Source organism: Thermobia domestica, chromosome 13, assembly GCF_964235325.1.
Source record: "Thermobia domestica chromosome 13, izTheDome1.hap1.1, whole genome shotgun sequence".
NCBI lineage: Eukaryota > Metazoa > Arthropoda > Insecta > Zygentoma > Lepismatidae > Thermobia > Thermobia domestica.
Window position 1 is genome coordinate 120,627,032 of NC_137466.1, and position 26,105 is coordinate 120,653,136.

At 34.0% G+C, this 26,105-nt stretch overlaps 1 protein-coding gene across 3 annotated transcripts in view; it reads left to right on the plus strand.

The window, feature by feature from the left end:
• Positions 1 to 25,465, plus strand: part of Esyt2 (extended synaptotagmin-like protein 2) — a 107,777-nt gene extending 82,312 nt beyond the window's left edge. For all 3 annotated transcript variants that reach the window (XM_081736340.1, XM_081736342.1, XM_081736341.1), the window contains exons 13-20: positions 160 to 318; positions 1,850 to 2,002; positions 2,217 to 2,349; positions 6,523 to 6,688; positions 12,940 to 13,032; positions 14,347 to 14,443; positions 19,820 to 19,963; positions 21,505 to 25,465. In XM_081736340.1, coding sequence (XP_081592466.1) covers positions 160 to 318; positions 1,850 to 2,002; positions 2,217 to 2,349; positions 6,523 to 6,688; positions 12,940 to 13,032; positions 14,347 to 14,443; positions 19,820 to 19,963; positions 21,505 to 21,591 — 1,032 coding nt within the window. In that variant the 3' untranslated portion in view covers positions 21,592 to 25,465. The remainder of the gene's footprint in view (positions 1 to 159; positions 319 to 1,849; positions 2,003 to 2,216; positions 2,350 to 6,522; positions 6,689 to 12,939; positions 13,033 to 14,346; positions 14,444 to 19,819; positions 19,964 to 21,504) is intronic.
• Positions 25,466 to 26,105: the final 640 nt, after the last annotated feature.

Sequence of the window (26,105 nt, forward strand, 5' to 3'; positions counted from 1 at the left end):
TTACATTTGTGTCATAAAAGTAGACTCTTCGTTAGTGCTTTCTCATTTATATATAGTAGCTTTTCATGTCCGAAATTGTGAGTAGAAATTTTATAGTACATATAGTTTCTTTTCTACTTATTTCTTAGTTCTAGTTTAGTGTATTTTTTTATATTCTAGAGTGCACGAACCGCAAGCAAGCCTGATCCTTATGCCCAGATCAGTATTGGCAAAAGAATGGAGATAACTAGTGTACAGTATCGAACAGGTGATCCAGTGTGGGAGCAAGGATTTACATTCTTAGTGACCAACCCAGAGGCTGACACACTACATATTAAGGTAAGGTTTCGAGAGAATAGTGCTATTGTTATAATCAAGCATGTATTCAAGGAAGAGGTCTTAAGTTATTCCCTTAAATTTTGAAATTTTGAACAATGCATAAATGGGAGATTGTAAACTTGAATAAGCTCCAATATCAAATTGTAGATACGTCTCTAACAATAATAAAAACATATTTAATATAGTAGCTTAATTTGTGAAGTAATTTCACACCCGAAAGCTAGGTAATATTGTAACTTGTAGAAAAAAAAGTTTATTGGCACTTACCTGAAATTTTTTTCGTGAAATGACTGAAATGAAATTTTCAGTTTTACGTCCAACAATAGCACCCTTTTTACAATATTTACTAATGAACGCTATGGGATACATATTTATAAACTGAAATTAATAGCTGTATTTTCCCACGGATACAAGATTAGTAATTTCAGTTTATATGTACAACACTTGAAACAGGTGTAAAGCATTCTACCTAAAATTTTGATTGTAGTGGGTGGGAGACGCCGCCCAAAAAATCGGATCACATGCACGGGAACATTTGAAATAATTTATTTTACCAATATTTTTATAATTAAAAATATTTTATTATTCTTACAAAAATTAACATTTGGTTATTTTGGTTAACAATTTTAATTGTTCATGTTGTTGAAACGCTATTGTCTTTTTAGTAACAGTTGTATTCTTTGAAGCATTCGCTCTGTAAACCAAAGTAGTCAAGCATTCGAGAATAATAACGCCCTCTGATTACTGAATCACGCAAAAATACTCCGTCCGCAAAAGTTGTGGATGTAGGATTATAATGAATTTAAAAGTAATAAACCCGCCATCAATTTTTTCAGATCAAATGCAGTATTCGGTTAATGCCATTCGTACGATGTTTTTAAAAAATCCCGCTTTAAGTAGTTATAGATACTCAATTGATAGGAATAACTCATCTGTCACTCACATTTGATAAGTGTTGACTTACTATTTAATTACTCTCGTATTTCAAGAAGCAACTGCATAACTATGAAAACATTGTAAATTTTCATTGGGTGTTAAAGATTTTTACTAAAAATATGGGTACCCTACACGTGAATGCTCAAAGAGACAGACCCTTTAGCTTACATTTTCCCCTTTCTTGCATGATGTTTCAATTCTTGAAAGTGCATAGGAAATTTAATAACAGTTCAAAAATATTTGAAGAGTAAAAAATTTTCATTATTGCATCAGCCAAAGGGCACGCTCTCTCCATTGAAATACAGTGGGTGAAAACCTGCCTCGTCCAAAGAACTAACCTCATGCAAAAGATCATAGTTACCTCTTCAGTAGTTTGTGATGAGGGAACAAACAGACACTGTTTTGTTTTTACTTTTATATAGATAATATTAAATACAAATATAATATGTAAGCTCACCAGCATCAAGGCAAATAATTTTAAGTTGCTGTAAACCTTGAGCGCTTACGGCCAGTGGGTAACATATATAATTTATACATGAAAAATTGCATTGCTTTCTGTTCGCTTCGTTCATTAATGCGCCACGATATATTGCAGGTATTGGATCAGAAGACTGGTCAAGAAATTGGTCGTCTTGCATATAATCTAACCACTCTTTTAGAAAAGCGTTTGTTGGAGGTTGACCACCAGCCATTTGCCTTAAAACAGTCTGGACCAGAAAGTAGAATAATTATGTCTCTGCAGCTGAGGGTACGTATTTTTTTCACTTCATGTTAATTAATAAATATTTTCAAATTGTGAGATTTTATTTAAAATATTGGTATTGCAGAAACAAGTAAAATTATTTAACAAGACAAATATTAAATCTACTACTATCGTTTAAGATTTCCACAGTCAACATAAATGAACATTTTTCCTATGATTTAAAGGCAAGAAAAAAATATTTCGTTATTTTTTTTTGCAGGTTTTGACCCATGGAGAACCTAAGACTAGTGAAAGTGACGAAGAAGATAATGTTTCTAATGAGAAATCGGCGTCAGAACCGTTGGTACAACCAGGAACGCCAACGAAAAAGTCAGAACCAATCAATATACCACGTGAGTTGCTATGGAACAACAGTTTATACTCCTTCTCTAGCCATAATTATGAGAATAATCTAAATACTTAACACAATTCATGAATATTAGTTCTACCTTTAAAAAAATGAATCAAATAACTTTGCAAAGATGTACAAGAGAAACAGTAACTAAATTCCAAGCCTGCCTGTAGTAAAGTAGTTCTACGATCGATTGCCAGTAGGGTACAAAATTTCGGAGTTGGTCCAACATTTGAGACAGTCGGCTGTATGCTTAACCGATAATGAGTCCCTGTTCAAATAACCAGAAATATTGGCGGCCAATGCGCTACCACGTATGACAACTAACAAACTATTTCTCCGGCTAGAGCTTTTAATGGGCGTAGTGAAGTTCATTTTAGTTACCTATTGTATTGAATTTTATATTTGTATGGTAATACAGGTTTCTTATGCCTGTCTGATCACTTGGCGACATGTAATTTTTCATTCTTAATTTTTAAATGAAATATACAATGATTCGAAAGTTTCAAGACACACATGTTTTCGCCGAAATGGAAGATTATATCAAATAACAGCTTCATCTAGGGAACTGTGTTTTAAGGGTACTCTGGATGATTGCGATATGTCTTGAAATGTATTATATTTTTTCGACTCACATGTAAATGTCAAGGGGGTTTAAAGGTTTACACATCATGTTGAGGTACCTATAGGTGCATTCTAGAGTTTGTGTTCAGTGTATTGTCCTTTCGTGTCAACATTTGCTTTATGACTTGTACTGAGCTTGACCCTAAGTGTTGTATATTAATAAATGCCTCCACGATCCAGTAACGAAGATGGTGTCTCTCGCGGATTTTCTAGGCATAGAAGAAGATGTTTCAAGTAATTCCATAGTGATGCCATAAATATGTGTGTGCATGTGTGCATTATTTTTATGATATTACAACAGCTGGAGAAGCAGATTCATTTGTAGAGTTCCCATGTAACTCACCCTTGCAGTGCTTATCAAATTACAGCCAGTAGCCTATTATTTGAAGATAGGCGTAAAGAAAGAGTTGATGTACTGTACGTGCCCAATTTAGATTCTGATTTATTGTTCTAAAACTAAGACTCCTCTTGTCGACTTTTGTTAGAACAATACGAGAGGATTTTCAGCTGTATGTAGAGGCGCTAACATTGTTTAATGATTCTTTTCTCTTAATACTCACTATGCAAGATGGATTAATGTTCAGTTACGTAACATATTTTACTTAAAGAGAGTTACTTTGCCATCTATGAAGAGTTCAAGAAAGGAGAATTTTTCGCCAAAAAGTCAAGTAGGATATACTCTTTTATTGCTATTGTTTAGGCCCATAATCGGTATATGGTGTCTGGACCTGAGATGGCTTGTTTAGTTGAAGAATTTAATTCTACCAAGACAAAGAAATGGGGAGAAGATGAGCGTCACCAAGCATTCACAGATGTCATTTACAACAGAAGATGTCAAGTCTTGTACTAATGTAATGCAAGATCTGAGAAATTAATTCAGTGAAAGTAGCTCTGATGTTCTGGTACTTAAAAGACAAACATTGTACATACAGTAGTTGGAGAAACACTCTTAAATATTGAGAAAAAAAAGTTGAACAGTATGAGTTATGTCAGCAAGAGGCTTATTAATAAAATTGAACGTATACCAGATTAAGCATAATAAGCACCATCTTTTCAGCTGTCCTCCAGTTCGTGGAGAACCTAATAAATAGTTACAGTTGACGTCCTGAAGAGTGACTACTCATTGTTTTCTAGATTGTGCATCGCATCAGATACGTAATGAAGATTTGGATGAGTTCTTCAGACACAAGAACGAAGCTTATCTTCTAGCAGTGTCGAAGTTGAGGAGCCTAAAAACCGGAACAAAGTGATTTATTAAATTCTCTTGAAGAACTCACACCTACTAGTACGACCAAACCAACAGCAAAAATCACCATCATTGACGGTGTTACAATTGTCAGCATGCTGCGTTCACCTCCGGTGCTTGGGGTCCCTGGTTCGATCCCAGCTCGCGCCGTGTGGACTTTGTGGTGAACAAACACCGTGCTCGTGGGTTTTCTCGGAGTTCTCCCGTTTCCTCCCTCTTTCTTCAGTCCACCATTTCCTTCATTTCTCATCATCACCGTCTCCTTTAGCCTAACGCATAACCGTGGGACGTAAAACTCAAAGATCTCATTTAGTTTTTTGGCAGCATGCTGCGACGAGGTTTGGCAAAAACATGTACAGATTATGCCAGTACTATCACCGCTACCTTTTGTGCATTGACTGATAGATCTAGTCAACAGATTACAAAAGATAAGTTGAAACTATTGGACAGATATAGTATAGATTGTAGTTTTGCTATATGACCATACTAGTAGCGACAGATATGTTAATGAGGCAAGAAAACACCTGTTTACTCAGAAAAGTAGAGCTGTTGATAATCTTCCTCCGTCACAAGATGCTCTCATTCAGCATACAAAGAGAGCTGTCTACCAGATTGCCTATTGGTGGGGCCAAACGATGGCCGCAACCCAAGTGCTCCCGTAATCAGAGATTGGAGGTGGGAGAAGAAGGTTATAGATGGATGGGAAATATCTTGGATAACCATGCCTAAGATTTCACAACCATGCAGGAACTTAAGCAATGTACCTACAAGAAAGGCTGCACGTCAGTTTAAATGTAGGAAGGCTGTACCGTTGCCCTACAGTATACCGCTCATTGCAATTTGGTGTTCTTTGTGCTGAGTTATAAATAAAATATAAATAAATATATTATAAATAAAACATTATATATATTACTAGAAATAAAAATTATATGCACAAAACTACAATTACTCGCCATTGCTTTAATAGCTGTCGTTTAACATCATCAAATGACATTTAAAAGGAGCACATAAAATATTCAGAAGCCATTATTTTGAGTGTCCGTCATTACTGCAATAGACGAAATCTGAGATGGCCTCATTTCCAAACCTAGATCTTCATATATGTAGTATATGTATCCCAAGTTGTATGCTTCCATCATTAAAGGGACAATTATTTCAGTATTTGCTCCACTAATTGGCGAATCTCTTTTCTGTAGTGTGATGGTACCGCATCAGCTGGAAATAGCAAAGTCGAATGCCGTCTTCTGTTAGAAGGGCAGTTTAATGCAGTACATAGAACTGAAAATAGTGTTGATAAATAAGGGTTTAGGACAAACTCAGTCTTTCACATTAAACCATCACCTTCCAGCCAATAACAACTTTGGCTCCATCTAACCAGTAGGGTTTATCTCACCCCAGTACCGATAATTTGCCTCACCAATTATATGTAAATATTATTTGTCGAAAGGAAAGTGCTTCGTGCCATGAGGGATCATATTGGTATTGATGCATTAAACAGAATTCGACCGGTCTATGTGGGTCACCCTCTATTAGTTTCTGGTATATGTTTTTTCCTTGTACATTTCCACTTGCGGCTGTGAAAAACCGCAAATTGGACATCTGATTGATACCACACTGTGTGTGGATCTTATTGTGCTTTTGGCTTGAATCTTCTTCTTCTTCTTCTTCTTCTTCTTCTTCTTCTTATTATTATTATTATTATTATTATTATTATTATTATTATTATTATTATTATTATTATTATTATTATTATTATTATTACCACCACCACCACCATCGTGGACCTCCCTCGGCAGTAGCAATATTCGAGCCGTCTCTTCGGTGCTTGTCTTTCAAATTACAAGTTGTACGAAATGTAGCTCTCAAGAATACGATGTTATGGGGAAACGAGTGTCAGAGAGTCTGTTGTTGAAGCAGGCAACTATAACATGACAGCTGCATTTCCAGATCATTAGGATGACCTGAGTCCTTTCTTCCACTGTAAGAGCAACTATCCATTATCGAGCTATTAAGAAACAAATTACAGCATTGCATTTATGGGAGATAATCCATTGTTTGATACCCATGACCCTCTGCTATTTACAAAGTATGACTTCAATCCAATATGACAAATTTCAAGACAGCATCCATGACATTTACATAGGTGCAGTCAAGCTATAACCTCATACGTTTCGGAGAAAGAAGATGCCTTGAGACCTTTAAAACATTATATTTATATGTAACTACTATGACTTCTATGCAGTTTAAATTAACTAAATTACCTTCTCAGTTCGTATTTTGATCATTTATATTTGTTCGTTATAGCAAGCCCTATTGTGAAGCAGCCATCTAAGGAATCCCTTCAGAGTTCTGGATCACCTGCAAAGTCCAGTCCGAACACAAGACACCCTGTAGAAGAACTTATTAGTTCAGCTACATCATCAGTAGTGGAAACAGCGGACATTCGTCAGCGTGTGGTTTCTAATTCCTCGTAAGTAACTTCTGTGTTACGTGGTTAAACACTATAGTTAATAGATATTAATAAGTACATCATCACGGACGTTTATAACGTTAAAATTAATTATCTATTATAAAGAAAGAAAATACAATTTCCGTACTCATATAGTAGGTAAAACTGGGTATTAGAAAGATTTTCAGCCGTGACTCATAAAATTTGTTATGCAGATTATGCATGATTTTGGAATATGTTTAAACAGAGAAGATAGAATATGGCGTGCATTTGTTAAAATAATGCTTTTAATCATAACTCCACAACCCTAGTGACTATTCAACACTTAATTACCTCATAAAAAGTTAAATAACTGGGGCCTAGCATTTTAAAGATGTAATTTGTAATGAAAGTAAAGTTTCATTTTCTTTGTACGTGTTCCATATAAGGAGTAACAGTATCGAACAGTTCGTAATTTTGGGAGACAATCATACTCTACTTGTAGAAGGGAAGTGCAGTATTATTTTACGTATGTTCATTCTTGAATGCTTAGTGCATCTGTCCAAATTATTTTTGACAACGGTATAGGATTGGTTGTTAGAATGGCTGAAGATTGAAAGCGTTTGCCGTAAAAGCGAGTTTCACAATGTCACCTGCGTAGTTGGTTTCTTCGTAGATATACAAAGAATGGAGTGGGATTGAGGACAAGAACGTAAAGCCGCCAGTCTATATCTATGAAATTTGGATGAAGTATGATTCAAATAGAAAAGTAGCGAATTATTATTTGTTAAATATTGCGGCTAATGTTACCTGAATAATTAAAGAGCTTCCTTTCTCTTCAAGAGGTTACACACATTGAAGGTACTTAATACATATTATTGACCACACTTCAATGAATTTACATTTTTATGTAATTATGTAATTGCCATAAATATATATATTAAAAGGTAACCAAGAAAGTTCTGTCGCTTTTTGTGAAGGTCTGTGTTACATTGGCCCTCACACTATGAGTTGAGTGCGAATGGAGATAAGGCGAAGGTCAGTTGTTGGTGTGGGTATATCCAATATACTACCTGGTTGTGACAGTTCAGTTACACCGTTACACCGTAAGGTCAGAGTGAACACGGGACCTTCACAAAGCGTTATTAGGAGGTGTATGCTGTACGAGTTCAAACGGGATCAAACGCCGCTGCAGTGGGGCGAAAGATATGCCAGACCTTTGGTGAGGGTGTCGTGACTGCGCGGATAATGCAGCAGTGGTTTAACAAGTTTAAGAACGGTGATGAAACATTCGAAGACGCACCACGTGTCGGAAGATCAACAACACATGTACAAAATGAAGATCTTCAGGCAGCAATTGAGGCGAACAGTATCCAGACATGTGAGGAACTGGGACTATAATTCAGTGTGAGTGAAGAAACAATTCGACAGCACCTCCATCAACTTGGGAAGCCCTACAAGTTGAGTCGATGGATCCCACATAATTTGACTGCGGGCTAGAAGGCAGCGCGAGCAGACTCCTGTGTTCCTTTGCTGTCTCGTCTGAGGAAGGAGTCATTTCTGGACAAGATGTTGATTTGTGATGAAAAGTGGGTCCTGTACGAAGTTCCATGGCGCCGTCATCATTGGTTAGCATCTCATAAACCACTTCCGAAACAGACGAAACAAGCACTGCACCAGAAGAAGGTCCCCCTGTGTGTTTAGTTGACTACTCGCGGCGTTGTGCATCGGAACTGCTACCAGCTGGTCACAGCATCAATGCAATTGTGTACTGTTAGCAGTTGAGCCGTGTTGAAGAAAATCTCAAAACTCTGGAGCCAGCACTTCTGAATCGCAAAGGAGTCCTCCTGTTACAGGACAACGCTAAGCCCCACGTGGCTAGGATGACCCGGGACACCATTCTAAGCCTTGGTGAGAAAGACTATTGCATCCACTATACTCCCCGGATATTGCACCGTCCAATTATCACCTGTTCCATTCCTTGGACAATCACCTTAGAGGACGCCAGTCAAATCCCTAGTAGAGATGCAAAATGCACTTGATACTTTCTTCGCTTCACTGCCCACCAAGTTCTACCGCGATGGAATCCGTGGCCTTCCAGAACGTTGACAGAAGGTCGTTGATGCTGATGGGGACTATTTTGATCTTCCAGGTACGTCTTAGGTGACATATCGAAATTCAAAGTGGTGAGTGAAAAAGTGACAGAACTTCCTTGGTTACCTTTATATTTTGCTTCATATTTTTCGCGCTCACGAGTACCACTTCCATGTAAACAAGAGAATAGTGAAGAGAACAAAAGATAAGAGATTTTAACTAAATCGACTCTCCTGAACACGCAAGTGGTAATAAGAAGTTCCTAACATGTAACATTTTTGTATGAAAAACAAATCGAGTTCTGGCGAAAGCTACAAAATTAATTAATTTTGTAGATACACAACTTAATTACGCCACAAGTATACTTTTTGACTACGAAATGTAATCAGAAAATTTATACATTTTAAAGAGAATACGATAAACTAATATTCCTTTCGCTAATTAGTGTTTGACTTGGATACGACCCAGTAAATATGTCAATTTTTGACTGTACTTAAACTTGCTTTTGAATGTACTATGTAAATACAAATTGAAAGGTTCCAACTTACAATTTTGATCAATATTTTAGTTTTTATTTAGTATATTAAGCGAAAGCTTTTTGAAAAATCATATTTTTTATAATTATTTTTTAAAATCCCAGCATTAGTAGTGTTATAATGGTACTAAACCAAAATATTCGGCTAATAATATTCAGAGTATTATAAAAAAGACAAATGTTTTTAAAATTTACAGTTCTTTCTTTCTCTCGTAATGCGTTTCTTTTTAACTAAAAGCCAGCAGAAGTCCTCCATCATATGAGAATCCCATTTAACTTGACATCTCTGCTCCATTTTCTAAATACCATGATGGAATTTTTCTTTTCGCTCTTCGCTTAGTTTCTAAGTTCTCGGGAAAAATTTATTGAGAAGGGACGAAGTCAGTTTTCAGTCGAGCTGTCCATGGCTCTAACGACATTTTTCATTAGGCTAATTTTATATAGAAACGAGTAGCAAGCAATACTAAAGAAACATACTTAACATTTTGCTGTATACATTTTTCTCGCAAATTAGTCTTTCACAGTTTAGTGTGACTCAATTACCCTACTGTCCCAGAAGCAAAGAAAACAGCAGTATTTTCTAGGTTATTCCTGTAATCCTAGTAATGTAGTAATGTCTGACCTTCAAATCTAAACAAAATTTGCCAACAGTGCTTGTAATAACGATTCATATCTAAAAACACAGACACACTCAAGGAGCGAAATTATGGGGGATGGGAGGAAATTCCCTCCCGGTCATTTAATATTTTTTTGAAGAAAATTTCCTTTCACTAAAATCATATTGGGGGGGAGTAAAGTGATACTATTATCAGAAATGTGAAAGTAATTACATTAATTCATATATAATTAACATGTAATTGATGAGTGAATCTGGTTAACGGTATCCCTAATCTTACATAGTTTAATAAATCATGGATATGTCGAGACATTCCAATGCGAAGATTTTTTTTCTACTTTTGTCTTCCTCCCCGTACCTTTGCTCTTACGATTTAGCACCCTGGACATACTATCATATGTTTTCTTCATCCCTACGGAATATACCACTGGTATCGATCATTTAGTCTTTCCATTGTACAATAATAATGCTCTGAGACTTATTGTAGAAATCGATAAAAATCTCTATTTTTCAAGAGTGTGTTGGAAACCTGATGCCTAGATCAAACCTTCTTTATTTAAACGAGTACAGAGGGAGCTTTCTTTCATTACGTAGTAATCCGAAAAATGTTTACTTATATGATCCTTAAAAGAATGAAATTATAATTCTGAATTCCGGTAAATTCCATTCCTGCAACTTATAACCAAACACCTCAACTTCATGCTTAGAAAGATTCAAATCTTTTAGTACTTTCCAGTCTAGAAAAATTGATCAGGAAAAATTAAACAATTTCAAGTTCTGGGCTATAGTTGAAGTTAAAGTCATGGAAATGGTGTTAAGATCGGAGTTCAGGTCCATGCGGGTTTTTATAGCGGGTGGAATGTTAAGGTATTCAATATTAGATTTTGAGCTTGAAACCTAACCACTTGAAACCACTTGTCAGAAGTAAAACCAAAACCTAAAATACAAAGTTTTTGGTAGGAAAAAATAATAAAAAATAAACGTAGCGAATCACTATTGGCAAGTTCATAGAACAATAAAGCGGTAACATTTGTTAATATGGCATACCCTTTATCATGTTTTATGTGATTAGGTAGAAAACAGAAAGGAAAGCAATACACACATCTATTGTATTGCTTTCGTCGAAATAGCTTCTTGAGGGACAGTCTGATGCATTTACTGACGCTATGTTTATATGAAGATACGTTATGAACAAAAGAAGGGGGCAACAGATGCATTCAGTGCGTTTTTCTACGACATTTATGTAATTTAAATGCTCTCGTTTGGATAAGATAGCAGTGTTTCCATCTGAGATATAATGCGAAATGTTTTCTTTTTTTCCATGAATATGTATATTTTTCTGACTAATTAATTCAATGTTTACGAAACTTTCCAGAATTGTTAGTGATAGAACAGAGTATTTTTTGAAGGCAATCTCTGGGTACTTCTCTCTTGTAATGACGGGGATAAAATAATGGGAAAAGTTAGCTTTGTTGAGTTTCATAAACTTCCCTCAGTTTCAGTTAATGTAGCTGCCTTATTTAAAAGTTCGTTGACAGCATTTTTGAGCCAATTGAAACGAATGGAACAAGGTACAGTTCTTTATAATACTATGCATTTTTTTTTAATGAAATAAATCCCAGTATGAAATGAATTTTAATAATGTACCTCAAAATCAAGGATGATGGAATATACTCATGTCCCTATTCGTCACTAGCACATAAAATTGACTTGCTTTCGCCTATTTTCAGCCATGCGGCATAAATCTTGTTATTAACTAACGTTTTTAATTGTAGTTTTAACATCCCTTGTTCTGTATAAAGACTGTATGAGATGCGAAGTGATAGTTCAATGTATGGCGCAAATTACACTTATTCCTACCAGATAACAAGTTTTGTCTGTCTTCAATCATTCTATTTTATCCGTGGTAGCTTTACTTTACATTAGAGCAAAGAGAAAGCCCTTCTCGCTTACCTAGTGCTAGTGCGTGCGCCTTTGAATAACATAACCAATGGTTCGACTTGCAGTGGGAGAGCATAGAAAATTCGAACATATTACTGTGGTTCGAATTCCGCCTTAGATTGTGTAGATCCACATCTCATATAGCCTCGCTGCTGAACGAGACGTTAATCTCAAAATCAACTCAACTCATTCTATTATTATGTGAACCGCATGAAGAGCAAGCTTATCAATAAACTCAAAATGTACTTAATTTTGCTCATCCAAATTCTTATACATCATCGTTCCAAAATTATATTAGAGTTGAACAGTTTCTTCTTACATTGTAGATTTATAACAATATCTTTCTTCTTTGTAAACTTAAGAAAATAGTAGTATGACAAGCACTGTTTTAGTGTACTAGGTATAGAACGAAATATGGAATCGTATTCCTAACCTCGTTTCATTCATGCAACGTACTTCGTGTTCACATGGCTTCAAAATACATTGTAGATGAGAAACTGGAAGATTTACAATTTATTCAGTATATTGGTTGATTGCGCTATTCTCAACATTAAGGCGATATGAGACGGGGACCAACAATTCAACGTGAAATCCGAACCACATGAGCTTCTACCGGGAGTCGAAAACTTTCTGCTTTAGCGGCATTTCAACGGTAAAATTTGATTTGTTTTTTCAAGGTTAGTCTCTCTTGTCAACATCAAGGTTATATGAAACGTTGATCTATAGTTTAATGTGAAATCCGAACCACCTTAATGCGTTCATTTCTGTTCCTCTGGGGATCGAGCTCAAGACCCCTTTCGCCAGAGGCGCGTGCTAGCGCTTAGACCAGCGGGAAGAGCAATCAATAAAATTAATAACTTTTATAATAATTAAAAATTAAAAAAATAAATAGTAATAAGTGGTATCTGATTTAGGTTTTAACATTAGATTAACTTCAACTCTTTTATTACATTACATTTGTAACCGTTTTATTGACAACTGTTCAAAAATTGTGTTTGATTTTTAAAATTATTTTTCTAAGTGCCTGTTCGCAGATATAAATTTTTAAGAGAAATTTTGAGATTGATAGTGTTCGTGTGATGCTGAATTGTTGTTTGTTTAAAATAGGTCAGCAGGCGAAAATGGGCTTGGAAGAATTCAGATGACTTTACGATATAGTGTTCCACGTCAAAGACTAGTGATTGTTATTCATAAAATTGTGTAAGTATTTATCAGATATTTTAAACAGTTTGTTATATACAAATAAGATTATGTTCTTGTGATTTTTGTTAGGTATTAAGCGGAAAGTGCTTTAGCACTCTGCGGGAGCCACAGAATAAACAAACGTTGTAAGTTAAACGAACATTGAAGAAAATTAGTAATTGGATGTAGTTAAGTAAGTGGAGACCGGATTGTAAAAGTGCTTAGTAAAGGCAAAGGTGTTCTCTGTAATAGTTAGTAGTACAAAGAAGGTATACTTGGAAAAATGTGTTGAATAAAGATAGTAATGTTAAAGAAATTAAGTCTTGATAAGACCTTTACTAAGGTTTATTTAGTATTCCTTGAAATACAGGTCAACTTTGGTAAGATTTATAACTGATATATATATTTGTCGCTTTATTTTGACTTGTAGGATAGTCACTTTTAGAACACGCTAAGCTCTTTACTATGACACTACCAAAACTTCACTCTATTGTATGCTTAATGAAATTTAGCCTAAAATTATGATAATTTTAATTTCTGTTTAACTAATCTAAAATATTGTCCAAATATAAGATCACATCATGGTGAACAAAATAACATACTTGAGGGAAGATTCTCATGTGCAGTTTTCAAGAAAATAGAAAAAAAAAAAAAAAAAAAACAATCTTTGTAAAGCTAAAATGCATGTCGTTCATTGCTAATAATTGGCAGTTTTTATTTTGCTGGTAGAAAATGTTATCTATGTACTGTATATGTAACTATATATATACAGGGTGTTTCAAAACAACACCGACAACGTTTGAGAGGTGATTCCTGACACCAAAATAAAACAAAAAGTATAGACCAACCTGGGTGCACAAATGCTTCCTTTCGGAGTTATAGGCTGCCGAAAACATGAAAAAAATATTTTTAAAGGCCCATAGCTCCAAAACTATGGAACCTACCATAGTCGTGTTAAGACTTCATTTAGGAACTAATATATGGGCTATCCAAAAATACGTGTTTCAGAGTCATAAGGTACTCACCAACTACCTCTATAAAAGTTGTTGCAGGATTGTGAAACTTGGATATTTGGATAGGGCACATACTAGTTCCTAAGTGAGGTCTTGGCTCGACTACGGTAGATCCCATAGTTTTGAAGCTATGTGCCTTTAAAGTTCAGTTTTTCATGTTTTGGGTAGCCTATAACTCCGAAAGGAAGGATTTGTGCACCCGGGTTGGTCTATACTTTTTGTCTTATCTTGGTGTCAGGATTGTTGTTTGTTTTTCCTAACGTTAACACACATACTCTTTACGCAGTGCCAAAAGAAATTATTCTCTTGCGATTTTCAGAAACCTCCCACTTAATGATCCATCCAATATACCTGATCCGTATGTGAAACTGTACTTGTTGCCAGAGAGATCCAAGGACACAAAACGAAAGACTGAAGTAAGTAGCATGTGCATATTTTCTCGTAAATTGTGCTTCCTTATGTATTTGTTCTTAGTATTGCAAGAAATCTGATTTGTAAAATGTTGACGATACTATCAACGATGGTACATACTTATTTCGTTTTAATTTCTTGTGTTGTGATGAAGGAATCACGTACAAACATATATATTTAAAATAAGAAAGTAATGGAAAAAGCAAGTGTGAAACATTGACAGATCAATATATATATATGGCTCATTCCATGTGAAATGAACCAATGCCATTTGCCCTTATGTCATGGATTTTCTTCATATTTTTTCTTTGGGTAGATACCCATGAGAAATGACCACAGGAATATTTGCAGATTTTTATCTCTTAAACGGACCTCAGGAAAAATAAATGAAAATTTGGCATTTTCCGAGACTTCTGCCGCGGAAAAATCGACACATAATGTTAAAAATTCTGTAACTCCCTTATTTTTCGGCCAATTGAAGTGTTTCTGGTGTCAAATTAAAGCTAATAGTCCCTACTATTCAGAACTACTGTTGAATCAGAAAAAGTGGTTCATAGAAAAGAGATACAAACTCTGAAACACAATTTGTATGATTTATATGTGATTTTTGTAAAAAATCATATCTGCTAAATCACTGAAAACACAACCTCCACATTTTAACCTCAGATTCACCTAAATATGTATGTTCAATAGTGCAAAAATGAAAAGGGTGTTTTTTGTGGTTTGTCAGTAAGAAATTATAATGCACGGACACGACTTATGGCACGTTATTAACATTTAACATTAACATGTTATTAACTATAGAAATGTTGCATTTTGTTGGAATGTTTACTACATTGGTTACATTTGGCTTGGTTGAGATGAACGCGTAACGTGCAAAAATTAATATATTGAAACATTATTTTATGAATACGGAAGGATATCATAAATATTGAAGAAAGTCAATTGCAATGACATTCTCGCTCACTCACTCCCCATCACACATACCCACGTTACTATTACTAGTGGGTCTATTGACCAGGTGCCTCACGTAAATTTCAAAAATTGCGCCGTATAGAGTGGATGGCCGCCATTTTGAAAAAGTTTGCCGCCATTTTGAAACTGTACATTGGATCACTTGATTGTTAGATACACTAAATTTAATATGTCTTTTGCTTCTATTCTCAAAATTTCAAGTCAAAATACTGAAAATTACGACCTGGAGTGTAGATGGCCGCCATTTTAAAAATCGACCGCCATTTTGAAAGTTGACATTGCTCCACTTTAATGGTACGCACAGTAAATTGTATATGTCTCATGCTTCTATTCATAAAATTTCAAGTCGAAAACCCGAAAACCGCCCTATAGCGTGGATGGCCACCATTTTGAAAATCTGGCCGCCATTTTGAAATTTTACTTCTGTTCTATTCTATAAAGCAAATTTCGAGCGTCTCACGGTTCTTACCTCAAAATTTCGTGATATTTTGTAATATTTTCCTTGCTTTTTTTTGCTAAATACACAGTGGTATTGAAATAAGACACTGTGTCTTGGATACTCCATGATTCAGGGACAAGGGTTAATATTTGGACTTTCTCATCAACACTGCTGGCAGAAAACTTTGCGCGAAGTCTCTCCATCAGACTTTCACAATCCTTGCATTTTTTGTCTTCATCCACCTCATTCTTACAGGACTGGGGCCCTTCAGTACCAAAAGCGTTTGCTGCTAACCCTGTGAAACTGGCAGCAAGACGACTAGCCTTATGTGTTAAGTATGTGCCTCTTTTGTCCACTTTTCTTTTGGTAGCTTTCAGTGGTGAACAGTTAAGTAATTCACACGCTTTATTAAGTTTTTCTAAGACAGATTCATCTGGTTCGTAAGCGTCATAAGAATCAAAGTTGATTTCACTGTCCGATTTGCTGCTGTTTGCTACACTGCTTTCCTGCAAGATATACACAATTTTGTGACAGGAATTAGTTCAATATCTGTAAATCTTCTGGAAAATGCCAGCGAAACAGATTTTAAACTTTTCACTACCCTTTTCTTATGCTTTTGAAAAGGATCAATGCATGTTCTCTGCCTGTCTTTATAAAGAGATAAATACTGCTTTAAATGGAAACCACAAATAAATTTCAAGTCAGAACATTTGGCTCTAAGTCTGATAAGTTCCACATCACTTGCTTTCATATCACACACGGAAGTTACTTTCCTGTCTGGAACTCCCTCACATTCCTCATACTGCCTGCAAACTGAACACTGGTCACCTGGTTCCATTTATAACATTGTTAGAGTAACTTCAAAATACCAAATAACAGTCACTCAGTAACATTATATATAAACTAATTGCCGAACGTCAGTGAGGCTCCTATTTGGACTCGATCTGCGTTTGGATTTTCCTGTGTCTGTCTGTTTGTATGCCTGTCTGTACCACGCTACAGGGCGCAATTTTCGGTATTTTAATACGAAATTTTTAGGATAGGACTACGAGATACCCTAAACTTCCTGTATAGATTTTGGCGGTGATCAAAAGTATAAATAAAATTTCAAAATGGCAGCCATCCACTCTTTACGGCGCAATTTCCAGTCTTTTAACACGAAATTTTGAGGTAAGAACCGTGAGACGCTCGAAATTTGCTTTATAGAATAGAACAGAAGTAAAATTTCAAAATGGCGGCCAGATTTTCAAAATGGTGGCCATCCACGCTATAGGGCGGTTTTCGGGTTTTCGACTTGAAATTTTATGAATAGAAGCATGAGACATATACAATTTACTGTGCGTACCATTAAAGTGGAGCAATGTCAACTTTCAAAATGGCGATCGATTTTTAAAATGGCGGCCATCTACACTCCAGGTCGTAATTTTTAGTATTTTGACTTGAAATTTTGAGAATAGAAGCAAAAGACATATTAAATTTAGTGTATCTAACAATCAAGTGATCCAATGTACAGTTTCAAAATGGCGGCCATCCACTCTATACGGCGCAGTTTTTGAAATTTACGTGAGGCACCTGGTCAATAGACCCACTAGTAATAGTAACGTGGGTATGTGTGATGGGGAGTGAGTGAGCGAGAATGTCATTGCAATTGACTTTCTTCAATATTTATGATATCCTTCCGTATTCATAAAATAATGTTTCAATATATTAATTTTTGCACGTTACGCGTTCATCTCAACCAAGCCAAATGTAACCAATGTAGTAAACATTCCAACAAAATGCAACATTTCTATAGTTAATAACATGTTAATGTTAAATGTTAATAACGTGCCATAAGTCGTGTCCGTGCATTATAATTTCTTACTGACAAACCACAAAAAACACCCTTTTCATTTTTGCACTATGAACATACATATTTAGGTGAATCTGAGGTTAAAATGTGGAGGTTGTGTTTTCAGTGATTTAGCAGATATGATTTTTTACAAAAATCACATATAAATCATACAAATTGTGTTTCAGAGTTTGTATCTCTTTTCTATGAACCACATTTTCTGATTCAACAGTAGTTCTAAATAGTAGAGACTATTAGCTTTAATTTGACACCAGAAACACTTCAATTGGCTGAAAAATAAGGGAGTTACAGAATTTTTAACATTATGTGTCGATTTTTCCGCGGCAGAAGTCTCGGAAAATGCCAAATTTTCATTTATTTTTCCTGAGGTCCGTTTAAGAGATAAAAATCTGCAAATATTCCTGTGGTTATTTCTCATAGGTATCTACCCACAGACAAAATATGAAGAAAATCCATGATGTAAGGGCAACCATAAAATCTGATATTGGTTCATTTGACATGGAATGAGCCATATAACATATACTGGGTGTTCCAGACTACCTGTACACCCTTCTGGAAGTCTGAAGAAGTAAATTCCCGCAAACAAAATTTCAGAAACAGTATTAAATGTATGGCTATTCTCTATCGAATCATGCTGTCTTCACCTTCGTTTTTTGGCGGAATTGTGTAATTTAGACCGGAAGTTGAATTTTTGAAATCAACGTGGTTCTTTTCATCACGATTTTGGATTTTGTGTCAAAAAATAAGAAATTTTAAAACATTTCTCTAAAAAAAAAAAAAAAAAAATGCTTCTTAAGACCTTTAAATAATCTTTGAAATCGACTGTTTCCTGAACATGGCTTTTTTCCCCTTTCTTTTCATTTTTCAGTTAAAAATTATTAGTTGTTCCGCCAGAGCCTTCAGTCGGTCTATAAGTTAAAATTACGTTGACTAAAGCTGTAATTAGTTTCATGTAACTTTTTTTTAAAGTTTAGTTTGCCCACGAACCACCTCAAATTTCATACAATATTTGTGAAATTATTCAAGGACTTCGTTGCACACAACGTTGTGTTGATGTAATAACTTGACGGACAATATATTTTATAATGTTGTCTAGAGGTGTATGTCGTGGGACGTAATAAAACTGAAAGATCTTTATCGTCAGCGTCCTGCTACAAGAGAAAATAAAATATGATTCAGTGGATCGAGGAAGCTAGCCAATCTCCTACGACTGACGAAGAAGTAATTCGTTCCCGAATAGAGCTAGGACTTGCATCGTACTGAATGATGACCAGTTGGAGCATTTGGCTTGAATTATCAAACTATTTTGTTTCTTGTAGTCATCAGAAATTTGAATATTTCGTTTTTAATAATTTTGTTCTCCTTTACATTGTTTTAAAAGATTCATATCTGTTGAATTTTGATAAGCATGTACATAAATATTAATGAAATGCAATACGTAAATAACATCAAATATGATCAAGTTGTTTTGTTTGATTTGAGTTAAATAGGTTGTTATTTGAGTTCCCTGATACGCAGTAACAAATGATCACTCTTTATTAGTTGTATGCTTTTGAATAGTCTTATCACTTAAATTTTGAGGAAGTAAGATTTAGCGAACGGGACGATTGGGGGTAGATTAAAATGACAGCCTTCCGTAGGTTACGGTTGTTTGTCGACCTTAGTCGCTGAACAAAAGTGTAGAGGTCGCCGCAAGCAACTGAGAAACGAGTGTACGGATGGTGTGAAAACTAATACCGCGTTCAAGGAACAGCCGATTTCAATGATCATTTATTTTTTTATTTTATTTTATTTTATTTATTTATTTATTTTTTTTTTATGTTTCAAACAAAGGTTTCCTATTTTTTGACATAGAATCCGAGACCGCGATGAAAGGTATCGTGTTCCATTTTAAAAAAATCAACTTTCGGTCTGGATAACGTACTTTCGGCAAAAACCGGAAGGTGAAAATAGCACGATTCGATAGAGCATAACCAAGTACATGGAATACATTTTCTAAAATTTTGTTTAATTTACTTATTCAGATTTCCAGAGGAGTGTACAGGCGGTCTGAAACACCTGGCGTATATATAGATATATATATAAAACCAATTAACAAATATTTTTTTTTTTCAGACAATGAAAGATAATTGCAACCCTGTGTACGATGAGACGTTTGAGTATGTGATATCACAAGGTGAGCTGAATAGTCGTCAGTTGGAAATTTCCGTAGTCACGAAGAAAGGATGGTTCTCATCCTCAAGTCCAGTCATGGGACAGGTAAGTCTTTCTTTAGTGTTTTAACTGAAAAGTAAGTCTAATCTGATTTATTTTCAAGGCATTTTCAAAACAACTTTTATTCTTATATTTCGTCGTGTTTTTAGCTTTCAGATGATTGTACCTACTTCTTAAAACAATATATTATTATTATTATTATTATTATTATTATTATTATTATTATTATTATTATTATTATTATTATTATTATTATTATTATTATTTTTTTAACTATGCCATCAACAATATGATTTAAATTAATTCTCGCATGTATTCCTTCAAAATCATTCCATAACAGTGTAAAGTTTAGTGTAAAATGTTCTCAAAACAGAATTAGAATTACATTTCTCGTAACGGAATTCAATATCTAGCGATATTCCTTCATTAGTTTCAGTTAGAGTAAGTAGGATACTGATTGTACAGTTTATTATTATGTATACATCAGCGTTTCATAGGACTTCGTAACGCGAACAGACAGTATCATGTTAGAAGTTTGCTACAATGAGTACAGAACGGGCTACTCTCTTGTATTCATTCTCTCTGTAATTCGTAATATTTCCATCAGCATTGTTTATTTGATGCGAGAGTTTGGGCTTGTCTTTACGGTTTTGTATCAGATTCGAAATTTAAAACGCCTCAAATACGCTTTATACTTACGTGGGATATGTGCAATGTTAGTTGTACGATAAGAGAACAAGGAAGAAGTTTATAGATTGTTCGGTGTTTTATTGTTTAGAGAAGTGGGTTACATTTTAAGCGAATTCTCCCTTCACCCAAAGATGATCTTCGCGCATACATAATTAAAGGAATTCATTCTTGTTTCAAATCCAGTCGTTGATAAAAAATAAATAAATAAATAAAATAAAATAAAATAAAATGAATAGAAATACATTTTACAAGAATCTCATTCACCTTCGAATTCTAATATCAAATTGTGTTTAGGTGTTCCATCATGGTTAGTTCTTATTTCACTGTCGACCCATTTTGCCTGAAATGCAGAAGACTTCTATAAGTGATGTCCGCACATAGAGAATAATAAAATGTATGTTCTCCTGAACGCTTAATTTCAAATGAAATTCGAAACAGTTGTATATGTTACTGCAAAATCGTTTGTTCTTACTGTCATATATGTCATCAGTCTGTAACTAGTTAATAATTACTAATTCAAAACATGTTTAAACTATTAGTTAACTATGTTTTTTGAATTACTAATTATATCAGGTTTCCACTACTGTAACTCAGAATTGTCGAGCTTTAGGCGGCTCCATAGAGTTGGGTACTGTTTGTACAGTTATTCCTGGTTTCATTTTTACTGAAAATATACTTTCTTGATTTTACATTAATTTTATTTCTAAAAACTTTTTCATACCCGTAGGTAAGGATTTATTGACATAACTGAAGAGGAAAAATGCTAGAAGTCTTCAATGGGTATTAGAGAATGGGCATTTGTCTTCAGTAAATTCAAACTTCGTTCTTTTCAAATTCAGTGAACTGTTCAATGTATTTCAATAGCATAATACTTTCTGATGTATTCTTTCTTTTAGGTTATTGTTAATTTAAGTGAGTACGACCTCTCCAAAGCAGTGACCTTGTGGTTTGACCTTCAGCCAGAGCAGTCTTCTGAATCGTGAAGGAATCTGCATGAGGATTGTTACTTAAACAAGAGCTACAATTCAACCATTTATAACAGTATCAGATGAAAAATATGAGAGTCATCTAGTATAACTACTGAAATAGTAATCAAAATATATATTTTCAGAATGTTTAGATGTATTTAACATTTTTTCTGTAACTTGTTTTTCTACGTGTAGATATTTTGATGGAAAATAACATATACTTGCTTGCTCTCTGAGAGATAATATCTATATACATAGAGTTTATTTTCTGTTAATTATTACTGGTTGAGGGTGTTTAATACTGTTTGTTGTACTTAATGTTGAGACGATTTGGAAATAACGTAAGATCTATATAGCTTGTTATTGCGAATTACCTTAAATAGAAACTTGGCTCCTGGGCAAGAGTTTATACTTTGTGGACTAGAATTGTGTAAAGTTACGCTAATTGTGTTAAGTTATCCCTACCTTAGTAGTAACGAAGATATGTTTAAAAAATTATTTTGAAAAACGAAGGAATTATTTTGTTGCAAATACTTTTTTTTATTGTTTTTGATATATTTACAATTATTGGTCCTAACAATGTTACATTAAAGAGATAAGTTTGTTTTCTATATTAATAGTTGACTACCTCTTCGTCGGGTTTGTCGTGTTATATAAAATAACAGAAAAATAATACTATATAATTATTGTGTACGAATTTAGCGAGTACTTTTGTATTTGTAGATACAAAACTTATATACTTTTTTACAGATGAAATTCATCCAAATTGTAGTAAAGAACTACAATTTTTTAAAATATCGTTATTCAGTTAATCTAATAATTTAATTTGAAAAAGTGTATCATGTTATATTACCTGTGTTATTAGAGTTTGACTCAAAAAATATATATTTTTAAAATTTTCTTTAAAAATAAGAGCAATTTTCTTTACCATGTTTTAACGAATTGTAAAATGCAACCGTTATATTGTGTTCCTGTCAGAATGAGTTCTGCATGTTCTCTTCTTCAAAAGAAATTAATGTTGCAATCTTTGAATAGTTTTATGTAAGTAAGTTGTGAATTAAAATATTAAATACTCTAGTATTTAGCTTCACAAAAGGTTACTTGTTTCGTACCCAGTATTTGATATTACAATCTTTTCTTGTTCTGCCTAAAACCTTAGGTTTTGAGAAAATTCAATAGTGCCTCAAAAATAGTTTTTTGAATGTTTTAACATTTTTTTCATGTTACATCTGAAATTAATGTTGTTGTTCAAATACCTAGTTCTTTAAACTAGTGCTTTTATCGATATTTTGATGTATTATATAAGAACGAATATTAAACTATGTGCATACATTACTTGTTGCTTGAATGTAGAAGAGAAAGATATTTGATTAGAAATCGAAGGTGCTTGGTGTGTCAGTGTTAATTATATTGGTATATAGAGCGCAGTTTTACGGATGACAACATAATAATTTGCCTTATTATTAGTACTCTGCCTTTATTGTGCCTCCATATACTAACATAGTTTGCTTTTATTGTAAGTTATTATTCCGTATCCGTCTTATACTACTTTACATCTTTTACGGATTTACAAAATACATTAACTATAAATCATCAGGAATGCATACTATTACATATACACAATAACTGTAATTTGTACGATACAACATCAGTTTATATCTTCATTACAATTTTGTATGTCATTCCGTTTTTCGCCAGTTTTAAGCTGAAGTCATTCCACTGGCAATTTTGCTACTAAAGTGATAAATGCGTCAAGATAAATTTTCCTTTTAAATCATAGAAGTAGGTGTTCCTGGTAGAAATCCTACACTAGGTCCTGATTCACTTATATGCACTTGTACTCTTTTCTGAGAACTACATTTACTAGATTTTATAATTTTATACAATCAGAGAACGATCTTTGCTGCTCTGAATTAATTTTTATGTAATACACATACTTTTAATTTTTATAGTATATTTTTCCAACAATAGTTTTTTGACTAGGAAACCATAATAGGTCAATATCTACGTATCTGATACTAGTAGTGTTCGTTTTTGGTATTGAAATTCAATTGCGCCGTTTATGGGAATGTTGTATGCCTTCCCGTTATAGTGTGCTTACGTAGAAGTATTTAGATTAGACTTTGCTGATTTAACTTCTCAACATGTTACTCGTAGTTAATTCCTCACAAATGCTTTTCAATGTATAAAAGAAAGAAAAGAAGACCGGATTCAAGTCATACATAAATAAAACTAACATTTCAAGATTAAATCAATATTATACATCACATTTAGTATACGTTAAATATCGAACAAATTTGTCTTGGGATAATGTGTGTTTTGAATTTGATCAATAGCAAAATGTTTTCGGAACTATACCAGAAGTTCGTTTAAGTTGGGTGATCGTAATATTATATCTATATTTGTTGCAATTTTACACACAATTGATCGTTCAATAGAGTTCAGCACGCAGGTTTAGTACGTAAGACTAATTGTGGTTTGCAGAGCTGGTAGCAACTTTTCTCGGATTTTGGATCCAGCTTAATTTTCAGAACAACCCATTCTGACCGATATAAATAATCTTGGATTTAGGCTGATTCTTGCACCACGAATGGAATATAAACACTTAAAAGACGAAAATTAAGTTATGAATTCTCTTATAAGTTCATAAATGTGATTCTCAGTATTACTAAAAATATTCAAGTTGCAGACATAGATAACTTGAGTAAAAGTAGGGCTTCTTTTGAATATCTACGATCTTCCAAAAATAAGTGTGAGCTCTATATTTAGATAGGAACAAGTTTCTTGCAAAATATTGATATTTTTTCTTGCCATTTCGTACAAAAGACATCTGTTTTCGATAGTTAGTTAGTGCATTCACCTTTAATAAGCGCGGTTCGATTGTCGTTAACATACAAAGATAAAGTTATAGAACAGAAAAGCAAAATATCTTTTATGAGAGACACATTTATTAAATGATAACTTAATTTAACAACTTTTTTTAAAATCATATCTGAATAGTTTATCGCAAATTTAAGTAGGGTTTTATTTATACAAATAATTTTTGTCGGGTTATTTTCTCACCATGAATGTACACATCGTCTATAAATATAGAATAACTACGGGGCAGCTGTACATGGGAGTGAAGATACCGTGGTCTGCTTTTGGTGTGATAATTTTCCGTTATTACCGACTTTTTTTTTACACGACTTAAATTAGGGGGGAAAATATTTGATTCGTAGTTTTTGTTTGTTTGTTTGTTTGTTTGAGATACGTTCAAACAAAATCAGCAAAGCAGTTCTCATGTTTGTATTGAACTTAGTTATTACAACTACATTTTGTGTAATTCTGTAATAAGTACGTTCAATACAAACATTTTGTGTAAGATATTCAGTTTGGTTTCACGGTGAGTGCATACGTAAGTCGGGCCTCGTAGATTCATGTCTTACACAACCTTGGTGTTGAAAAGAGATGCTGAACTCCAGGAAAACAGCAGTTCTTATTACCAAAGCCTTAAATACGTATTGATGTTGCCATTAGTAATTCTGTATAACATGTTCCAAGAATGACTGGAACGAGGATTTATTTCTAGCAATTTCGACGTATAAAATGTGTATATTGCAGCTACCTTCATAGAAAGAGTTCTTCTTTCTGAAAAAATGCGCTGGCAGCAAATATAAATTGTATATTGTTATTTATTTAATAATTTGTGCTTTAAAAAGAAAATTTAGTCGAAAATGACGAGTTAAATTAACGATAAATGAATGTAAAGTTCTGTTTTTTCTTTCTTTTGTAATAATGTTTACTTGTAAACAGGTTTTAATATTGTATTAGTGATATTATGTTAATTGCAGCTGTTTATATGTCGATTAACATTGCAAATAAATCTTTATTGCGAGATTATACCAAATACAGTTTTCTTGAGTTTGTATTTAAATAACAAAAGTATGCGTGAGTTTCCACTATGAATAGTTATGTACAGTCAGCTACTATAAAAGAATCTCATTTCTGAATTTATTCAGGAAAAGTGATTTTTGATAACACATACAGCAGTGTATTGTTACAACTTAAGAGATTCATTTGAAATCGATGGTTGAAGAAATCGTTAAATTCAAAATTTGTTAAAACTAGAAATATTTCTGGTTGCACAAGGCTCATTTCATGTTCACATGTCAGAGGAATAAATATTCGGAACGTAGAACAAAAGATATAGGCAAGCATACCGCTCTCAGTTTTTAGACTTTCAAACTGTGCATTCGTAATCCAATACAGAGTTGGGAACGAGAAACCTGCCCTCCTTATACTGCCACGAAAACCGTTCTATCATAAGAATAATGCGATAGTAACGTGTATTAATCTTCGCAATAACTGAGTGGTGTGTAGCTATCTTTTTTTCCCTCGTTCCCAACTGAATGTAGTGCTTATTACTATAGTATTATTCATACGATAAAATAGTTTTCGTGTCACTATGAGGTGGATCTGTTTTTATGCCCAACCATGTAAAATGCTATACCCGTCCGTTTGTTTGCAGGTGTCAGAGCACCAGTGTC